General features: G+C 46.1%; 1 protein-coding gene across 1 annotated transcript in view; it reads right to left on the bottom strand.

Annotated features, from left to right (window-relative positions):
* Positions 1–205: 205 nt before the first annotated feature.
* Positions 206–21,932, bottom strand: part of NR4A3 (nuclear receptor subfamily 4 group A member 3) — a 33,385-nt gene continuing 11,658 nt past the window's right edge. Inside the window, exons 4-7 of the mRNA XM_048510423.1 lie at positions 19,612–19,719; positions 9,245–9,444; positions 7,857–8,035; positions 206–2,673 (exon numbers count right to left, since the gene is read on the bottom strand). Of these exons, the coding sequence (XP_048366380.1) occupies positions 2,408–2,673; positions 7,857–8,035; positions 9,245–9,444; positions 19,612–19,719 (753 nt within the window). The 3' untranslated portion in view covers positions 206–2,407. The remainder of the gene's footprint in view (positions 2,674–7,856; positions 8,036–9,244; positions 9,445–19,611; positions 19,720–21,932) is intronic.

Below are 21,932 nucleotides of genomic sequence, written 5' to 3'. Positions count from 1 at the left end.
GTCCAATCAAATTAAAAAGTTCTCATTAACGCAAATGGATTGACGATGGAATCTTTACCGTGTTTCCCCGAAAATAAGTCAGTGTCTTATATTAAGTTTTGCTCCCAAAGATGCGCTATGTCTTATTTTCAGGGAATGTCTTATTTTTCTGTGTTCTGTTCGTCGGGCATGCTTCCAAACAAAAACTTTGCTATGTCTTACTTTCGGGGGATGCCTTATATTTTGCACTTCAGCAAAACCTCTGCTACGTCTTATTTTTTGGGGGTGTCTTATATTCGGGGAAACAGGGTAGCATACCTCTTTAAATCCTATTCAGTTTGCGTAAATCCTAAGTAGGAAACTTCGAATTTAAAAAAAAAAATCAAAATATTTTCGCCTAGCAGGTCAGGCACAACGAGAGCAACATGATGGAAAAAAATATCACTTCCTTCTGATATTTAATTATGGTATTATGTTTGCACATGAAGTCAATACTCCAAAAGAGAGCAATACTTTTTTCCTCAAATATTATCTGCGAGTAAACTGAAAATATTAACTATAATGATTAGAAGCCTCTTTCCCTATTGACACTATTAGCAATCTTGATAGAAGATTTCCTTTCTTTAAAAAAGCACACATCTTAACACAGCAAACGATAAAATACCAGACAGCTGTTTGAGTACCAGATATTAGCTTGAGATCTGGCTTATCAGGGAGTTCATTTGGCATCTGTTTGATTGTATAACTTAATATCCATATAACCAGCACAGTTTTTTTTAAAGGAAAGACAGAACTCCTTAGATTGTTTAAAGCTAACAAAAGATACAGGGACTTCAGGTTGACATTCAAAAAGTTCTTTTTTTTTCTTAGCAAAATGACCAATGAAATTTTGACTTAATACAGTGCATATAATTTTTTTTTGTAAAGAACGAAAATATTTAAATATTACTTAAGTTAGCAAAACATGAGCAAATTTTTTCTTTAATATCAAAGTGCTAGATTGTACTGCCTTAAAAGTCACTGCAAAGAAACAATAAAGATAAAGTTTGCTTGTGAAAAGACAGGTTTTTATGTACAACTGGTTAATAAAAACACACACGTATGTGTGCGTGTGAGAGAGAGAGACGATCCACACCCACACGCCCATTATATAACTGAGTCAGTGTGAACACACTATTTCGTCGCTTGGTGTAACGGGGCTCCCGGGAGCTGGCAGTCGTTTGCAATAAATACAAGCAAAGCTTTACAATATATCATGCATACAAATATTTATACAAATAAGGACACTATGCAACAAATTGTTTCATATTAATATGGCATCGACAGTATAAACATACAAAAAGGGGTGTAACGTACACGGAATGTTTAAAATGCAGCCCACAAACCCCCTTCCTAACATTTACATTCAGACTATTTTCTTACAAGACTGTTCCTTTCCACAGGGTCTTGTATCAGTTTACTAACCGACTTGCTAGATTCTAAAACCTGACGCTTACCCTGTCCACTCCAGTCACGGATGCACTGCTCTTTCCTTAAGCGGCCCAAGAAGGGTCAGTGGTGACCCCTCCAAGTTGCAAATGGTTCCTGCCCCTTGCTTTCCACAGATGCCTGTCAGTAAGTCATGCTACATTGATCCAAAGTTTGGGAAAACTTTGTCCTGGAAGTTAGTGCATGTAAAAAAAACTTTATTTTCCCCCCACTCCTCACTTTTATTTCTTTTTTGTTTTCATTTTCATATTAAAATAAATTATAGTTAATAAACAAGACTTAGTAAGACAGCACTTTAAAAAAATTGCACTTGACCACGGGGGGCGCTAACAGCCATTGTCGTTTTGCTATAATTTGCTTTTGTACGAAAACAGTGAGCGAACGTTGTTAGAATTATTTACTTTTTTTAAAAAAAAGAGGAAAAAAGAGAGCGAGAGGCCATTTTAATTTGTGCCAGCATAAATGGGCCCTTTGTCCAGGAAGTACTCTAAAAGGTATAAACTGCAGAACACAGACTACCCTGATGAACAATTTGTCATCGTTCCTGGTTTCGAAACACAAAGCATCTACAAGTCTCTATTCACCACAGAGGATGCAATAGATTTTAAACAGTCCTATTAACATCTTTATTTTATTTTTATTTTTTCCCTGCTGGGGTAGCATCGTTCAAAAGTGCCATATTACCCATTTTTTTAAAAAACCAGACCCAAAACAGCACTCGGCTCCCCCCCCTCCCCCAAATCCCCTATTTCCAGAACTGTATGTCATATTTCAGGCCTCAGTTTGCAAGGAAATGCATTAGAAAAAAGTCCACCATTTAGGGCAGGAAATCCTCGGGGCATTTCCCCCCTTGTTCAATGGGAGCAGCACTTTCAGCAATCAGTCCTAATCTTTTTGCCTTCCCTGGGAGACAGTCCCTTCCTGTACAGCCCTGGAAACTTCAGAACGGCAAAGTGTCCAGGAACAACTTGTCGATGACTGAAGGGGGCGGCACCAGATCCTCCAGCTTCAGGTAAAAGATCCGCTGTAGTCCTATGGTGCAGAGTGAGTGCAGGTCAGTGAGCACCCCAAGAACTGTCGACTCATCTGCGGACTCGAACGGTGGCCCTTTGCTCTGGCAACTGAAGGCTAAGTGATCTTTCAAGCCACTCATGATCTTGTTGCATAGCTCATGCACTTTCTTTGGTTCTTTTAATCCGTGTCGTTCTGCAAGGGGACAGAGCGGGGTCGGGAGGGGGAGAGAGACAAAGTGAGTCGCCATACTGCATGGACACGTTTGCAAGCAAGTCCTTCTTTGTGAACATGGAGAGCGCTAAAATCCTGATAAGTGGTGTGAGATTTGAGTCCAGTAGCACCCTAAAGACCAACAAAATTTTCAGGGTATAAGCTTTTTTGGTCTTTTTTGGGGGAGGAGGGATTGTATTTTATTTTATTACTCAACAAGGCAAGTCATAAGAACATAAGAACAAGCCAGCTTGATCAGACCAGAGTCCATCTAGTCCAGCTCTCTGCTACTCGCAGTGGCCCACCAGGTGCCTTTGGGAGCTCACATGCAGGAGGTGAAAGCAACGGCCTCCTGCGGCTGTTGCTGCTCCCGAGCAACTGGACTGTTAAGGCATTTGCAATCTCAGATCAAAGAGGATCAAGATTGGTAGCCATACATCGATTTCTCCTCCATAAATCTGTCCAAGCCCCTTTTAAAGCTATCCAGGTGAGTGGCCATCACCACCTCCTGTGGCAGCCTATTCCAAACACCAATCACACCGTTGCGTGAAGAAGTGTTTCCTTTTATTCGTCCTAATTCTTCCCCCCAGCATTTTCAATGGATGCCCCCTGGTTCTAGTATTGTGAGAAAAGTCATAATAGCTGTCCATTCAAACTCTAATTATCTTCCAAACTATATCCTTTGTTTCTTTGTTGTAATGGAGACAACTTAACACAACATAAAATCATAGAGTTGGAGAAGACCACGAGGGCCACCAAGTCCAACCCCCTGCCATGCAGGAAGACACAGTAAAAAAACTCCAGACAGATGGCCATCCAGCCTTTGTTTAAAAACCTCCCAAGAAGGAGAATCTACCACCCTCCAAGGCAGCATATTCCATTAAACAGACCTTACCATCAGGAAGATCTTCTGAATATTTAGATGGAATCTGTTTTCCAGCACCTTGAGCCCATTACTCCTTGTCCTAGTCTCTGGAGCAGCAGAAAACAAGCTTGCTCCCTCTTCACCATGACATCCCTTCAAATATTTAAACATGGCAATCATGTCACCCCTTAACTTTTTCTTCTCCAGATTAAATATCCCCATGTCCCTCAGGCTCATTCCGCACATGCAGAATAATGCACTTTCAAACTGCTTTCAGTGCTCTTTGAAGCTGTGCAGAATAGCAAAATCCACTTGCAAACAGTTGTGAAAGTGGTTTGAAAATGCATTATTTTGCGTGTGCGGAAGGGGCCAATGTCTCTCCTTATAGGGCACGGAATCCAAATCTTTTACCATTTTGGTCACCCTCCTCTGGACGTTTATCAGTTGAAATTCATTTTGTTAGTTTTGGCCCAGTTCTCTAATCTGTCCAGGTCATTTTGATTTCTGACCCCATCCTCTGGGGTATTAGCCACCCCTCCTAATTTGGTGTCATCTGCAAATTTGATTAGAATTCCCTCTATTCCATCATCCAAGTCATTGACCCAGGACAGAATCCTATGGCAGCCCACTAGTCACTTCTTTCCAGGATGAAGATGAGCCATTGGTGAGCACCCTTTCAGTTTGGTCAGTCAACCAATTACAAATCCATCTAACAGTGGCATTGTCTAGCACGTTTTACTAGCGTGTTTGCAAGAATATCCTGGAGGAATCGTACATCCTTCTGATAGCTGACCAAATTAGAATGTTTGTGCCATTACGTTTTATAACTAGTTGATGCTACATACATCAGGAAACATTGGCCTTTAGATACCAGGTATGTTTTAATTGGCTATTTAATTCTTTTTTAACTTCGCATCTTAAATTGAAACGATAAGAACATAAGAACAAGCTTGCCGGATCAGACCAGTGTCCATCTAGTCCAGCATTCTGCTACTCGCAGTGGCCCACCAGGTGCCTTTGGGAGCTCAAATGCAGGATGGGAAAGCAATGGCCTTCTGCCGCTGCTGCTCCCAAGCACCTGGTCTTCTAAGGCATTTGCAATATCAGGTCAAGGAGGATCAAGATTGGTAGCCATAGCTCATCTTATGTATATATTTTTGTCATCTAGGTTCCGTGTGAGCCAATTTCAGTGGTGAAAGCCCCATGGTTTGGGTTAGTAGGAAGTATCAGGCCACATAGGATATAAAATATATAGGATATTATATATTTATTGAGATTTGTTCAAAAATCCCCAGTTATACAATAATATTGGTTATATTAATTAGTTTTCTCTCTCCTCGTAGAATGTTTCATTTGCAGATGACAAATACCTGTAAGATATTTCCAGATGCGTTCCCTTTAACAATCTGTTAGTATGAACGACCACTGATGAAAGCCAAAAAGGCCAAAATGTTTATGATCGGTTTCTTATATGATTGTATCTTCAACAGTGTTTTAGATTTGTGCAAAAATGTATACTGATTTTAAAGGTGCAGCCTGTATTTCAGGCGTGATTTTAACAAATGTCTTTGTGTACACGATATAAGGAATATAATTATTTTATAATAGATTTTACCATTTTCAGCTCAACCTCTGAAGCTCCCCGTGTCTACGAGAGCTACACAAGCAGGCGGAAGACATTCAAGGCAGGCTGACTCGGGTTCCTACAGAGCCACTGATGCTCAAGAATTGCTTTTTCCAGGGTGACACTAAAATGATTATATAACTCCAGGTGAACAGAAAGGAACGGAAGAGCATGCAAACTGTATTTATGCAGTTATTTCATGCCATTCTTCCATTGGATGATTTGACGACAGAATTGCCACAGAAGGTGTTTTGGAGATTTCCCAGCTTCCCTGCCAGTTGTAAATGCTCAATAACTATGGCAACCATTATTTATTCAGTGAATTCAAGTGGAGATCAATATCCACTGCTAGCTCCATCAGCGCTAGGCCTGGAATTCCACTAGGAATTCACAGACACTCTTCTAAGAAACCAAAAGCACCTCAACCGACCTTTGCTATTTTCATTATCTTCTGCTTTTTTGCAGCTTATTTACCTCTAAGGGGTCGGAGATAAAAGTAATCTCAAAGTCAGGCTATTTTGGGCCTGGAAGAACTGATCTGTTAAACAAAGTACTGAAGAAAGAAGTGATGCTGCTCAGATTCTCTTTCTTTAAAGCTTTAAATCCCTAAACTAAAACCTTTATCGCATTCTATTTCTACCAACATTGTGATCAAAGGGGGAAAAGCTTAGCTCCCGGGTATGTTACAAACCCCTTCAGGGCAAGAGGGTCACAAAAACCCCCAATATACATGCCCCCCCAATATATATTTTCACATGTGGCAAGGAAAGACTGTACTATCTGAGACTTTTAAGGAAACAACAACTGGATGGAAAACTCCTGGTGTCCTTTTACCGCTGTGCTATAGAGAGTGTCTTAACCTACTGCATCTGTGTATGGTTCTCCAGTTGCACAGTGGCAGATAGGAAGGCGCTCCAAAGGGTGATCACTACTGCACAGAGGATTATCGGCTGCCCTCTCCCCTCCTTGGAAAAACTCTATAATTCCCGAAGCCTAAAAAAAGCCCAAAATACTCTGAGGGACCCGTCTCATCCAGCACACTCTCTTTTTGAACTGTTACCATCCGGCAGACGATACAGGTCTATCAAAACTAGGACAAAGAGCTTAGAGACAGCTTCTACTCTAGAGCTGTGGCTATGCTGAACTCCGTGGCTTCGTGTTGATGTGTTTGGGATTGTGTAGGGATGGGTGGAGGAAGGGGAAAGTGAGGATGATGTATGAGTCTGGAATTGTGTGCATCGAGGAATGCTGCTGTAAATTTCGTTGTGCATGCACAATGACAATAAATGCTTATGCTTATGCTTATGAAAGGAATCTGGTTTGCCAAAACACAAAGGGCTCCAGTTTTGCTTGTGTGGTGAATAAAAATAACTTTTGTGATAACGAGACATGCGACGCTAGAGTAATATTTATGTTGCAGATTTAAACGAGTCATTACTGCTCCCCAGGCAACCTTGGGAACCGTAGTTCTATGAAAAGAAGGGAGGATTAACAAAGATTCCTCAGTCCTATTAACCAAACTACAATCCCCAGGGTTCTTTCGGGATGCTTCGTTAAACTGGTATAAAATTGAGATAATGAAGACATATCCGTAGGGAGAAGAAGAGCTGGTTTTCATACCCGTTTTCCTCTACCTTTAAGGAGTCGGGAGTCTCAAAGCGGCTTACAAACTCCTTCCCTTCCTCTCCCCTCAACAGACACCTTGCATGGCAGAATTCAGCACAGCATCAAGACTTCTTAAATCCGATGGAGTTAAAAGAAGAAGAAGAGTTTGGATTTATATCCCCCCTTTCTCTCCTGCAGGAGACTCAAGGGGGCTTACAATCTCCTTGCCCTTCCCCCCTCACAACAAACACCCTGTGAGGTGGGTGGGGCTGAGAGAGCTCCGAGAAGCTGTGACTAGCCCAAGGTCACCCAGCTGGCGTGTGTGGGAGTGTACAGGCTAATCTGAATTCCCCAGATAAGCCTCCACAGCTCAAGTGGCAGAGTAGGGAATCAAACCCGGTTCCTCCAGATTAGAATGCACCTGCTCTTAACCACTATGCCACATTGAAAGTAATGCTGTTTCAGGATGGGGGATAATCCACCCCAAAACAGCATCACTTTCAAAGTTGTTTAACTAGGGACCCCAGATTCTCCCTTCAAGGTGGATTTAAAAGGAGAATTTGGGCTCTCTAGTTTAAACACCATTGAAAGTGATGCTGTTTTGGGGTGGATTCCCCAGATAAGCCTCCACAGCTCAGGCAGCAGAGCAGGGAATCAAACCTGGTTCCTCCAGATTAGATATACGAGCTCTTAACCTCCTACGCCACTGCTGCTCCTAAGGAGTTAAGGTGGCAAAGTTAGTATCAGTTTGGGCCAGGCAGTAATACTATGAAGTAGACGCTTATAGGGTGAAAAATTTGATCCCTTATTTTTTTTAAAGTAACAACAGCGTCAAATCAAAGAGGAAAGGGTTTGATGGAAAACACAGGGGCAGGAATGCAGAATCGCCTTCTCTGAATTAGGAGAATTCAGTACGGCAGCTCTTACCCCCAATCTGGCCATGGCAAGCATTTAAGAATGACATATATTCCATCCGGAATTCAGTAAGTCTGGCTGGATATTTTTCACTCAAACATATCATTATGGTAAAAAATCACTTGCAGAGATATGTTTCCACCAGAGAGTCCTTACCTGTGATCATACTTAGAGCTGATAAGCATGCTAAGGCTGGGATATCAAGGTTGAGGCTCTGTAAATTTAAGGAAAAGTCTTTAATGGAGTCGAGCCACTCCCCAAATCCACGAAGGCACTGAAGTCTATGAAGCACGAGTCCATTGCAGAAAACAAACTTATCTTCAGCGATGTCAGATCTTGAATGAAATTTTTTTTAAAAGAAGATGCATGTCATGAGTATGGATCCAAGTTGCCTGACGGAACGCTGTTCAGTGAGCACAATCTAAATTCTAGCACACCATAGGACACATTCTAGCACATAGTACACATTCTAGCACACCATAGTACACATAGTAGAAAGCATCTAAGCTTTGTCTTGGGTCAACCATCAAGAGAGTGTCTTGTGATTTTAAGGCGTTGGCACAGTTTAGGGCAGGGGTATTCAACTCGCGATAAATCTCAGGGTCAGTCCATATTCCTATCAGCCTCTCACCTCAGCATGACCAATTGGCCATGCTGACAGAGGCTGATGGGAATTGTAGTTCCTGAACATATGGAGAGCCGCAGGGCACTGAGGGGGCGCTGAGGGGGCGGGGTTGAGGGGGCGGGGTTATAAGCACTGAGGGGGCGGGGTTGGGGAGGCATGGCCATGCCCCCATGGGTGGGTGGGGGTGTGGCCCAACCCCAAGCCCCGCCCCCAAACCCACCCCATAAAAATCTATACCTACGTCACTGGGTGACATGATAACCTTGTTTAGGTATTTGAAGGGATGTCATGTTGGTGAGGGAGCAAGCTTGTTTTCTGCTGCTCCAGAGACGAGGACCAGGAGCAAGGTGAAGGAAAAGAGATTCCACCTAAACATCAGGAAAAACTGATGCAAGGTCAATAGGTGAATGCATCTGAGCCAGGTTACTTCTATTCAGATGCATTCACCTATTGACCTTGCTATCTTCATTGTGACTCACATGCTACAGACTTCATTGTTACTCACATGCCAAGCTACTTCTAGTCAGATGGCCTCACCTATTGACCTTACAGTATATATACTCCACTTGCTTTCCTTTCCTACATCAGATCCTCTGAAGATGCCAGCCACAGATGCAGGTGAAACGTCAGGAGAGAATGCTGCTAGAACACGGCCATACAGCCCGGAAACCACACCACACCGCACCTCTGCATGCCTCTTGCCTTGAAAACCCTACGCTGTCGCCATAAGTGGGCAGTGACTTGATGGCACTTTCCGCCACCACCGATTATCCAAGATAATTTTTCCCCTCTTAATTTGTTTTAGATCCTAATTAGGTCTCCACCGTGAAGACACAGTGAACAGTCTCTGTAACCCCTTGTTTTGGAATACTAAAAAGTCCGGTTCTTTTCCACCAACGGAATGGTTTCCGGGACTTACCTGACAGACAGTCTCAGTACAAAAAGCTCTAAAAAAGCTGATTCGATGAGTAATGTTTGATCTTCCTTTGGGAGGTCTGTAAATCCTGGGATTTTCTCCGCCCAGCTCCTGGATATGTCGAGGGAGGCGGTGAGAAGGTTGTAGAACTGTTGGACGTGTTCGGCATCGGTACCTGCAGCAGCCTGCTCGGTAGAACAGTACTGTGAGGAAAGCCAATCCAGACAGAGGGGGGGGGGGGGGGGAGATATATGTTAGGACAGTGATGGTGAACCTTTTCGAGACCGAGTGCCCAAATTGCAACCCCCAACCCCACTTATTTATCGCAAAGTGCCAACCCGGCAATTTAACCTGAATGCTGAGGTTTTAGTTTAGAAAAAAAAGGTTGGCTCCTTGGAGCAGCCGTGGCGTAGGAGGTTAAGAGCTCGTATATCTAATCTGGAGGAACCGGGTTTGATTCTCTGCTCTGCCACCTGAGCTGTGGAGGCTTATCTGGGGAATTCAGATTAGCCTGTACACTCCCACACACGCCAGCTGGGTGACCTTGGGCTAGTCACAGCTTCTCGGAGCTCTCTCAGCCCCACCTACCTCACAGGGTGTTTGTTGTGAGGGGGCAAGGGCAAGGAGATTGTAAGCCCCTTTGAGTCTCCTGCAGGAGAGAAAGGGGGGATATAAATCCAAACTCTTCTTCTTCTTCTTCTTCCTCTGTCCCACCTGCTTGAGCAGGGGCCAGCCTGCTCTAGCCCCCAGCAAGTCCCGTGCGCACCGCTCTGTGCCTCTCTAGCATCTCTGCCTTCTCTGTGCCCCCCCCCCCTCGGGCAGCAGCCACCCGGAGCACAGGCACCAGGCCCGCCAGCCGAGACCTCCCTGCTCACCGTGGTGCGCGCACGTCGTGCTCAGTGGCCAAGGCCAGCCTAGATGTGTGTGTGTGTGTGGGTGATTTTCTGCCCCCCATATGACAAACTCTGTGTGGGGTGCCCACAGAGAGGGCTCCGAGTGCCACCTCTGGCACCCGTGCCATAGGTTCGCCATCACTGTTTTAGGATTCTTCGACCTTTAAAAAAAAATTTGCCTTTGACTTGAGGTGGAAATTTCATACAGGCTGTCATTGTGAATTGTCTGCTGTTTTTTAAAAAATAATAATGTTTAACATGTTGTGACAATGTTTGAGATCGTCACACTGCATTTCCAATACCATGATCCAGAAAAGCATTTTTATAAACTAACGATAGAGGCATACCTTCCCACCTCAAAATTAACGTAAGCATCTTTGACAGGTGACCCGCCACTTTTCTGAGGGAGAATTCCAGCCCGCCCTTTGCCCTGGTAACCTCTGCCCCACGTGGTAGGACGTGATCCCTTGACCCACGGGACCAGTGGTGCGATTCAACAGGTTCGCACCACTTCGGCAGAACCGGTTGTTAAAATGGCGCTTGTAAACAACAGTTGTTAAATTATTTGAATCCCTCCACCGGAACCGGTTGTTAAATTATTTGAATCCCACCACTGCAGGGGACCCTGGGATATTTCTAATGGGTCATGTAACCTCTTTGGACATCAGTGGATCTCCACCGCTGCAGCCCACTGGAACGTGGCTTAGTTCCTTTTATTTATTTTATTTATTTATTTTTCGATTTATTATACCGCCCCATCCCCGTAGGGCTCTGGGCGCATTTTCAAACCACTTTCACAACTGTTTGCAAGTAGATTTTGCTATTCCGCACTGCTTCAAAGAGCACTGAAAGCAGTTTGAAAGTGCATTATTCTGCATGTGCGGAATGAGCCTAAAGTAAAATCCAGTATGCATTTGGAAGGTCTGCTTGGATAAAACTTTTGTAGGAATTTAAATGGAAAGTAATATGGTTTATCTACAGATGCTTGGAAAATTTCTGGGGAGGGATTGCATGTCTTTGACTATTGGCATTTTGAGGGAGGGAGAAACCAAACTTTGAGGATTTCTTCACCCCCAGTTTACAGACCACCCTGTTGCATACCAATGTTGTCTGTGTTGGTTTCCCCCCCCCCCCCCACATCTTTTTAAAGGCCAATCTCCCTCTTTTAAAATTTTATACAAAATGTTTTAATTACTGTGCTAAAATCTGTAATTTGTTAGTTTGAATGTGTTTATAAATTATGTATGTTAACTGCAGAGGTGGGATCCAGCAGGTTCTTACAGGTTCCCGAGAGTAGGTTACTAATTCTTTGTGTGTGCCGAGAGGGGGTTACTAATTAGTGATTTTGCTACGTGATTTTTGCCTTAGTTACGCCCCTCCTCTCAGCAGTAACGCGCAGAACTTGAAGCAGTCTAGCAGGAGGTGCACCGGCGTGCGTGGCAGCCTGCGCCTGCGTGCATTCGTTTCTTGCCCAAGGACCAGCGCAGCGGCTGCGTTCTTGCCACAGCCCCACCCAGGAATGCCCTGCCCCGTCATGCCCGGCCACGCCCCTGTCATGCCCCGCCCAGCCCCATTGGTGCTACGCCACTGTTTGAATCCCACCACCATGGGAACCTGTTACTAAAATTTTTGGATCCCTCCACTGGTTAACTGCCTTAAGCCTGGCTATGGCTGGGGAGGGCGGGGTATTAGGTCAAATAAAATAAACAAAATTAAAAATCCCAGACCTAATTGCCGCTCCATCTCTGAGCGGTGGCAGGAGAAAAAATTAATTAGGAGCAAAAAACAAAACAACCCAGTGACATCATCCCCACCACTATGTCACTTCTAAGGAAAACCTGGAAGTAATGTTGGGTTGCTCTAGGAATTGTTGGAAATGCTATGGTTTTACATATCGTTTCCAGGGATTCCTAGAGCTACCATGTCATTTTGGGATTTCCCCCAGAAATAACATAGCGATATGGACAATGTCATGCCGTCCAAACCCCCTCCCTTAACCTTCCTGCTGGTTGCCAGGGGTCTTTGCCAGTTTAAAAAACCCGTCCCCCCTCCCCCTCCATTTTGATTATTTCCTGTTTCCTCACAACTTGCAGGCAGATACTGGATTATGAGCTATTGCTGGGAAATGGATTTCTGGACCTTATTTTTAACTTTGCATCAAGTGCAGTACGTAAGTGGCCACCTCCCAGTCTAGAGCTGTCAACTCTGGTTTGGGAAACGTTTGGGAGTCTGGGAAGGGAAAATCCTCGGAGGGGTACAATGCAACAGAGGCCACCTTTCAAAGTGGCCATTTTTTTCCAGGAGGACTAATCTCTGCAGTCTAATATAACTGAGGTTGTAAGAAGCCGTTTCTAGAGTAGGGGGTATAACAAAAAAAATGTATTTTTTTTTGGACTCAGGTACATAAGAACATAAGAACAAGCCAGCTGGATCAGACCAGAGTCCATCTAGTCCAGCTCTCTGCTACTCGCAGTGGCCCACCAGGTGCCCTTGGGAGCTCACATGCAGGATGTGAAAGCAACGGCCTTCAGCGGCTGTTGCTCCCGAGCACCTGGACTGTTAAGGCATTTGCAACCTCAGATCAAAGAGGATCAAGATTGGTAGCCATAAATCGACTTCTCCTCCATAAATCTGTCCAAGCCCCTTTTAAAGCCATCCAGGTTAGTGGCCATCCCCACCTCCTGTGGCAGCATATTCCAAACACCAATCACACGTTGCGTGAAGAAGTGTTTCCTTTTATTAGTCCTAATTCTTCCCCCCAGCATTTTCAGTGTATGCCCCCTGGTACATTAGACTGGAAACATTTTGGGATTCCCAAAAAATCCCAAATCCCATACCGGTATGGGTATTTTTGGGGGATGGGGAATTTCGCTCCATTATACTCTATGTTTTTTTTTAAAGGCACCAAATTTATGACATAGTTACCCTCCTTAGAAGAATCCCGAGTTTGGTAACGATTGGGTCAGGCGGTCCAATTTTATTGGATACCTTAAAACTGGACCCCCTAACCTAATCTTTACTAAACTTGGCTTTTTCTTCTAAGGTGAGTCAAAAGCGACTTCTGTCATGCAGCCTTTAACCTCCTTCATGAGAAGGGTTCCTGCAAGTTCCTTCAGGGAAGACGGTTTTACTCTAGACGTGCTACACGTAGGGAACAGGGATTTCTAAGCCAGGGGTATGCCCAAAAGGGGAGGCAGACATTACTCAAGCTACTTTGGGTGGTGGCTTGGTGGTGGTAATATTTGCCCCCTCTTTCCCACAATTAACCATCCTTCAGGTGGGGGAACTACACGTGATGTCTCACTGCGTGATTATTTTCCCCCACAGGCTTATGCAATTTACAGCTGTGGAGACTGATTTTCCCCGGCACATTTTTTACCCCCGAGATCTGCCCGCGCCAACTGTTCTTTTCCACGCCGGGGAAAAATTACTAATAAGTCTCCCCAGGCAAGAGAAAACAACAACTCAGGCGTGAAAATTTTCTGCAAGGAAAAGCGTACCTGCCATGTTTAAATGACATCACACTATTTCAGGCGGGAACTCTTGAATAAGGCATACGCACTCTTAACCATGTGAATGACCCTGGACACAATTTTGAAAAGAGGGCATTTCCATGGGTCAAGTAAAGGTTCAGCTCTAGATCTAGCGAGATCCATCATAAGAACATAAGAAGAACATAAGAACAAGCCAACTGGATCAGACCAGAGTCCATCTAGTCCAGCTCTCTGCTACTCGCAGTGGCCCACCAGGTGCCTTTGGGAGCTCACGTGCAGGAGGTGAAAGCAAGGGCCTTCTGTGGCTGTTGCTCCCGAGCACCTGGTCTGCTAAGGCATTTGCAATCTCAGATCAAGGAGGATCAAGATTGGTAGCCATAGATCGACTTCTCCTCCATAAATCTGTCCAAGCCCTTTTTAAAGCCATCCAGGTTATTGTCGATCACCACCTCCTGTGGCAGCATATTCCAAACACCAATTCCTGCGTTCGCGGTTGAAACGAAGAGATTGTTTCCTTTTATTGGTCCTTTTTGTTGAATATGTTCTTTACAACATTTTCAATGGAATGCCCCCTGGTTCTAGTATTGTGAGAAAGAGAGAAAAATTTCTCTCTGTCAACATTTTCTACCCCATGCATAATTTTATAGACTTCAATCATATCCCCCCTCAGCCGTCTCCTCTCCAAACTAAAGAGTCCCAAATGCTGCAGCCTCTCCTCACAAGGAAGGTGCTCCAGTCCCTCAATCATCCTCGTTGCCCTTCTCTGCACTTTTTCTATCTCTAACAGGGGAGAGAAATTAACTACTGGCAATTGAATAACCAAACCTGGATCCCAAGAAAATAAATAACTTTTTTTTGGTGACGGGTTCCATTACCATCAGTCACTGTGAATTCGAGCCAATAGGCAACTGACCCAGAACTCATGATGAGGGGCTAGACCAGGGGTCTGCAACCTGCGGCTCTCCAGATGTTCACGGACTACAATTCCCATCAGCCCCAGCCACCATGGCCAATTGTAGTCCATGAACATCTGGAGAGCCGCAGGTTGCAGACCCCTGGGCTAGACTGCCACCACCGCTGTAGGAAGAAGAGAAGGCTCTTCCTGCTACCACCACTCTTACGTGCCCAGCACAGGCGGTTATCTGTGACAACAACTTGGCTCCCAGCAGTGATAGTGGTTCCTGCCCACTTCACATGGGGAAGTGCCACCTCTTGCTGGACTCCAGTGGTGGGGCACTGGGCAGTGATTCAGGGCTCATGGGCTTTTGCCCAGGCCCCCAAATACTGAGACTGCCCCTGAATTCTTGATAAGACTCATGAAGAGGAAGTCAGTCTTGGGCCCTTTCCCCACTTACCCTTGTCGGAGGGTTGCTGCGCGCAATTCCCAGCGCGCGCAATTCCTGGTGCGCGCCCTGGCTTCCCCACGACCCCGCGCTCTGCGCGGAGTCATCAAAAGGCACCATTTGAAAGGTGCCAGGAATTATCACTTGGCGCTGAGGCCTGGTAGCCAGAGAACAACGCCCAGGCGGCTGCATTCTCGTAGCCCCTGTGGGTAGAGTGCAGCTGGTTAGCCTTTACTTTAGGAGAATGCCCAGCGGGCTTAAGGTAAGTGGGGAAAGGGCCTTGGAAAGAATGACAATTCCTCTGAAAGCTACAAGTCACAGGCCATGGCAGCTGCATCACTTCATTGCCTTGAAGCATTTTCAAGTTTACACAGAATATCTGGGTGGACACCTGGCTCATGGGAATTAGCCCCAGATCAAAGCAGACCAGTCATGTAAACTGGAAATCATTCATCAGTCAATGAGATCTGCATCCATTCGTACATGAAATTAAGCAACTGTTTTGAAGGAGAAAGGGAAACATGCTTTGCTTTTGGGTGGTGCATCATCCTGACAAAGAACTTCTCTCCTTGTGTGAGAGTCAAGGAGGAATCCAACTTCTAACAGAGTCTCCACATTTTTGTAAGTACTTGCAAGAAATAAGCATATACACACGTAAGTAGTTGCCATTGATCTTTGAACAATCTGACGCCCGTTCTCATAGGGGTCTTATTATCAGATAAAAACTATTTTAACCCATTAATATGACCAGTTAATGAAACTTTGTGTCACAGTGGCATACCCAATTTAGCTTCCTTTCCTCTTTGAGAATCACCCGGACAGTATACCATCACTTACCAGGAACACTGGAATTTAAGGATAGCTGGCACTCATAAGAACATAAGAACAAGCCAGCTGGATCAGACCAGAGTCCATCTAGTCCAGCACTCTGCTACTTGCAGTGGCCCACCAGGTGCCTTTGGGAGCTCACGTGCAGGATGTGAAAGCAATGACCTTCTGATGCTGGTCCTCCTGAGCACCTGGTCTGCTGGGCATTTTGAACCTCAGAATAAGGACGGTCGAGATTAGGTATTGCCATTAATCGGCTTCTCCTCCCATAAATCCTGTCGGCCCCTTTTAAAGCTATCGGGTGATTGGCCATCACCACCTCCCTCTGCAGCATGTTGGCCTAATCCAATCACACCGTTGCGTGAAGAAGTGTTTCCTTTTATTAGTCCTAATTCTTCCCCCCAGCATTTTCAATGGATGCCCCCTGTGAGACGAGTTCCCCCCCGCCCTGCAAAAAACCAGTTTGTGTTGTGCTCCACACCTGTTGTATTTGCCCTGCGTGGAATCCACCAATATTGAACAGTCAGTGTGCCTGAAGAAACATTTCCCATCCCTTTAAGAGAGGCTTAATGTGTAGAAATAGGAAGCTCTTTGTGGCCTGGAGGTAAATAACACCATCATCCCCATTAAGTTTCGATTAAAGGGACAGGACATTGTTTTTCTCCAGGCACTGACAACCCTACGCAACATCAATGGTGTAAAATTATTGCTTGGGGCCTTAGCAAACTGCTTCTTGATATTAGACCACGATTACAGACAAACTTCCACGAGCGATCACCCGGAAGCCTCATCTTTACGCCGGGGTAGGAGAGGTTATTGCGGCGTGAAGAGGCGGGTGCCTTCTGTTCCAGGCCAACCCAGGTCCCACGGCTGTCCCTCCTCCTCCACCTGGGAAGCAATTGCCACATCTCAGGAAATGGAGGAGAGGGAGGAATGGAAAGGAAGCATCCATCATTCTAAGAACTTGCAGTTTCATACCAATCTCTCCTGAGTGCTGCACAAAGCTCCTGTTCCCCTCTAGACTTTGGGATCACACCCCCGAAATCTAGCCCTGCTGTATACTTAGAACAGCTTGTTGACAATCTCAAGTCCAAGGTGGTCATGGCCAAGAGCAAATTTTGGCTTTCATTACCCTCTATCCATCACTTCAAGATGCGTTTCCTCAACATCCCTAGAGGTAGGTGGGCCGTCAGCACTGTCCCAACGCTATGGGCTCAGTCCCTCATATCCTGCTATACTGTTCGAGGTATAATGATATTAGAACCGATCTGGGAGCTTTACTACCTCTGGAATTTATGTTTTTCTCAGACAAAAAATGTCTAAGCGATTGAACAGCCCTCATGTAGAAATTTCTGAAGCAGTTGCTACATTTTTAATCCATGTTCTACATGATATGTAACAATGATCCTGTTTTTGTATTTGGAATGTATGGTACTTCTGGTTTATGCCTAATAAAGGTTTTTGGATTGGATTGGATTGACCTGCAGCTTCTCTCGCTCCCTGGGTACTTTTACAGGAAAGATGGGATTTCTGGATGACAACCTGTTGATGGTACTTGGATCAGGACCACTAAAAAACTCCAGCAAAGGAAACAAAACCCTGCTAAAAACATCTTACGTGTTAGAATTTATTTGGCTCGTTATCTGTGAAGGCAACCAAAAAAAAAAAAACCAAATGGAAAAGAAAGGAAACTGTAAAATGAATCCAGTTCTTTTTATAGAAATGGTGGGGAAGAACTGTGCTCGCCCCATCATGCTAAGAATGAAACATCACAAGGAGAACTCCGACAAAGGGACTCCTCAGGAACTCATTCTTTTGAGGTTTTTAAACAAAGGCTGGATCAGCATATGTCGGGAGTGCTTTGATTGTGGGTTCCTGCATTGCAAGGGGTTGGACTTGATGGTCTTTGTGGTCTCTTCCAACTCTATGATTCTATGATTCATTTTGATAAATGTTGACTGGAGTAACTCTTTATAGGATTGCACTGCTCACGTGCAATTTGGCCCTCACAATATGGTAAGGAGTGACCTGATTTGGATTGGGACTATGGCAGAGGTTACTTCCATCCACTGTCAATTATATGATTAAAAATAGTCTCTGCAGGTTTTATATCCGCCCAGGAGAAAAGCTCTAAGTCAGTGATGGCGAACCTATGGCACGGGTGCCAGAGGTAACTGAGAGGAGAGCCTCTCTGTGGGCAAATTGCACGGGATTACATTCATGTCAGGGGGGGGGGCAGAAAATCACACAAACACCCCACACACAAATCTAGGCTGGCCTGGGCCACTGAGCATGACGTGCACCGCGGTGAGCAGGGAGGACTTGGCTGGCGGGCCTGGTGCCTGTGCTCTGAGTGGCTGCTGCCCGAGGGGGGCGGGACAGAGGAGGCAATGATGCCAGAGAGGCACAGAGCGGTCTGTATGGGACTTACTGGAGAGCTAGAGTGAGCTAGCCTACTCCTCGAGTGGGTGAAGCAGGAGGAAGAAGAGGAGCCAACCGTTTTTTAGCTTTAAAACCTCAGCATTCAGGTTAAATTGCTGCGTTGGCACTTTGCGATAAATAAGTGGAGTTTGGGTTGCAATTTGGGCACTCGGTCTTAAAAAGGTTCGCCATCACTGCTCTAAGTACTCAAGCCATCTTCTTTTCCTATCCAGGGACCTAAAGAAGTCCAGAGAGGCCATTTCCAATCAGGGCAGTAGCACAGGGTTAAATCCTCTCCCCTTTAGGGCCATGACCCCAATTCTTGTTGGGCCTCTCAGCAACCATCCCGTCAAGAAAACTTTGGCTCTGACACACAATACCACACGTGAACTCTGTTTGGGAGTTCGTTTTGTGATTTTAAAACAGGTGCTAATTGTTTTTAAATAAAAACAGCGACTACCGTGTTTCCCCGAAAATAAGACAGTGTCTTATATTAATTTTTGCTCCCAAAGATGCACTATGTCTTATTTTCAGGGGATGTCTTATTTTTCCGCTCCACAGCTGCATGCTCTGGTGTTCTGCTTGACAGGCATGCTTCCAAACTAAAACTTGGGTACGTCTTACTTTAGGGGAATGCCTTATATTTTGCACTTCAGCAAAACCTCTACTAGGTCTTATTTTCAGGGGATGTCTTATATTCGGGGAAACAGGGTGGCTTAGTTCTCAACCAGCCCTGTTAACCATGTCTGATAAGACTGTTTAATTATGCACAAACCTTCTCTTTAGTCCCAGGGCTATTTTCATCTGGACTAAAGGAATGAAGGGTGTTTTGCCTAACGGAGTTAGCAGGTGTTATCTTTGCAAATGTGCAACATGGTTGTCCTCATTTTAACCATTTCAGCGAGAATTACAGGCATAGAACAGAGTTATGCAGAAAAGGCGATGCTTAACCCCTCTTGCCCCTGTCAACTTTTCCCTGAATATGCCACCACCTAGATTTTGGAGCCCTGCTAGGTGAGAAGGCATTCATAAAAGAGAATAATATGCCAGCAACTGGGAGGTTAAATACCGTTGCCGGCTGATTCTGCACTGCGAAGGTCCCCTCCTGCCACACTGGGAAGGAGAAACGGGGGTGGAAATCTGCGTGTCTCCTACATAACATTCTATTTGGGCCTAAAGAGTGATTGTTCTTTACTTGCCTTTTCCGGGGGTGGAAATCTGCGTGTCTCCTGCATAAAATCGCATTTGGGCGTAAAGAGTGCTTGGCTGTTTGCTTGATTTTTGACCCATTCCCTAGACACGCCACATCACCGAGCAAGACGTAACCCTCCCTGAAAGCAATCTGTGTTTTGCCTGAATGGAGAATTTTAACGTTTTGGGGATCTACTCACATGTCCCTCGCGTGGCCTGCGTCTGGAGAGGAACTGCAGCACCACCACAAAAAACAGGTGGGAGACCCAAATTAGGCCGATGCCCTTTAAGGAGTCTCCTCCCAGCGACTGCTTTTTGAAAGCAGGCTTCTAAATATACAGTTACTATGGGGTGGTAAATTAATACTCGCTGTAAAACACAGTGTATCAACAAGCTGAAATAATCCGAGCAGGACTATAGGCTCCCTAAGGGTTACTTTGTTCTTTAATAAGGCTCTAGGTCAGAGTTCTGGTTAGTATTTTCGGACTATGTTAGACTAAAGTCTGTAGGAGACTTTGGAGGCCTTAGTTCCATTTGTGGTTGGTGTGGAAATGGCAAACCTGCTTGCAAAACACACTGAAAAGTCTCAGATCTGACTGAGAAAACCTATATTTATCTAGTACAGCTACAGAATCAGACAAAGCACACCATACTTCATCTAAGTAAAATTATACAATTTCTCCCACAATTATTTACAACATATATGTACCTATAGCTCAGATATCAACACTACCAAAGCAGTACTTACTGAATTTTATAAACCAAGGTAAATCTGAAGTACTAATAGTTAACCAGCAAGCAGACATGGGACTGGGCACAGCAGCTTAAAATCTAAAATAATTTTCACCAACCATTTCACTTCCTCAATGCTTCTCTCTACACTTTTACCATTAAGATCCACCATTTTGGAATAAGAACAATAATCCAATAACAAGCAATAGCAAACACTATAGTTTCTGCTTTGGATTTTTTTTGTATAACTCCAGAAACTATATACAAGATTTTCCCTCGGAACACTTTCCATAAAATCCACAGATTTTTATGTTACTATTAAACCTAAGTACACATGGTATCCTTACTCATTTCCAGGTATATACCACCGTTTACCTGGGTTAATTTTCCTGGCAACACGTGGAGGCAGAATTAGGCTGAAAACAACGAACGCCACTTCCACTGGGACAACAAAACTCCTAATGCTCCAGGGAAATCTAAAATGCTAAATCCTGAATTACCTTGTAATAGAAACAGTATTTGCCAAGAACTTTTACATTCGTCCACGGGAATGAAGACAGAAACCACCAACAAACAAGCGAAAAGAAGTCATAGTAAATTTATAAACACAAAACGATATCTGGTCCATTTGCCTGCCATAAAGTTACTTAGAAATAGGTCCTACTGAATTTACTTTCACTTGGGAAATAGTATTAGGATAAGGAACACCCTTTTCTTCCCCACCCTCCCCATACAGTTTTAATAAACAGTATTGTACCCTTCACTGCTCCAGGTTACAAAACACTCCATTTGCATTTCAAGTAAAATCAACATACAAGAAAACCAAAACAAAGTCCCAACGAAAAGGTAAAATATGAGTGGTTTGCTAAGGAAGGAAATATCTTTTCATTAGGGAGGAGGGACTTCCTCCGTTTCAGGGGGAAATGGTGCATTTGGCAGCCTTTGTGGTCTCAGTGTTGACCTCACTGGAATCTCTAGCAACATCTCAACTTCTGTCAGCAAGACCTGGCTCGCAAAGTGATTTTGAGGAAGACCTAAAGCTGTGGTGGCGAACCTTTGGCACTCCAGATGTTATGGACTACAGTTCCCATCAGCCCCTGCCAACATGGCCAATTGGCCATGTGGGGGGGGGTGGGGGGGGGGGGGGGTGGGGGGGGGGGGGGGTGGGGGGGGGGGGGGGTGGGGGGGGGGGGGGGTGGGGGGGGGGGGGGGTGGGGGGGGGGGGGGGTGGGGGGGGGGGGGGGTGGGGGGGGGGGGGGGTGGGGGGGGGGGGGGGTGGGGGGGGGGGGGGGTGGGGGGGGGGGGGGGTGGGGGGGGGGGGGGGTGGGGGGGGGGGGGGGTGGGGGGGGGGGGGGGTGGGGGGGGGGGGGGGTGGGGGGGGGGGGGGGTGGGGGGGGGGGGGGGTGGGGGGGGGGGGGGGTGGGGGGGGGGGGGGGTGGGGGGGGGGGGGGGTGGGGGGGGGGGGGGGTGGGGGGGGGGGGGGGTGGGGGGGGGGGGGGGTGGGGGGGGGGGGGGGTGGGGGGGGGGGGGGGTGGGGGGGGGGGGGGGTGGGGGGGGGGGGGGGTGGGGGGGGGGGGGGGTGGGGGGGGGGGGGGGTGGGGGGGGGGGGGGGTGGGGGGGGGGGGGGGTGGGGGGGGGGGGGGGTGGGGGGGGGGGGGGGTGGGGGGGGGGGGGGGTGGGGGGGGGGGGGGGTGGGGGGGGGGGGGGGTGGGGGGGGGGGGGGGTGGGGGGGGGGGGGGGTGGGGGGGGGGGGGGGTGGGGGGGGGGGGGGGTGGGGGGGGGGGGGGGT

Source organism: Sphaerodactylus townsendi, linkage group LG11, assembly GCF_021028975.2.
Source record: "Sphaerodactylus townsendi isolate TG3544 linkage group LG11, MPM_Stown_v2.3, whole genome shotgun sequence".
Classification (NCBI taxonomy): domain Eukaryota; kingdom Metazoa; phylum Chordata; class Lepidosauria; order Squamata; family Sphaerodactylidae; genus Sphaerodactylus; species Sphaerodactylus townsendi.
Note: the sequence above shows the minus strand (reverse complement) of the source record. Positions and strands in the feature narration are given on the sequence as shown.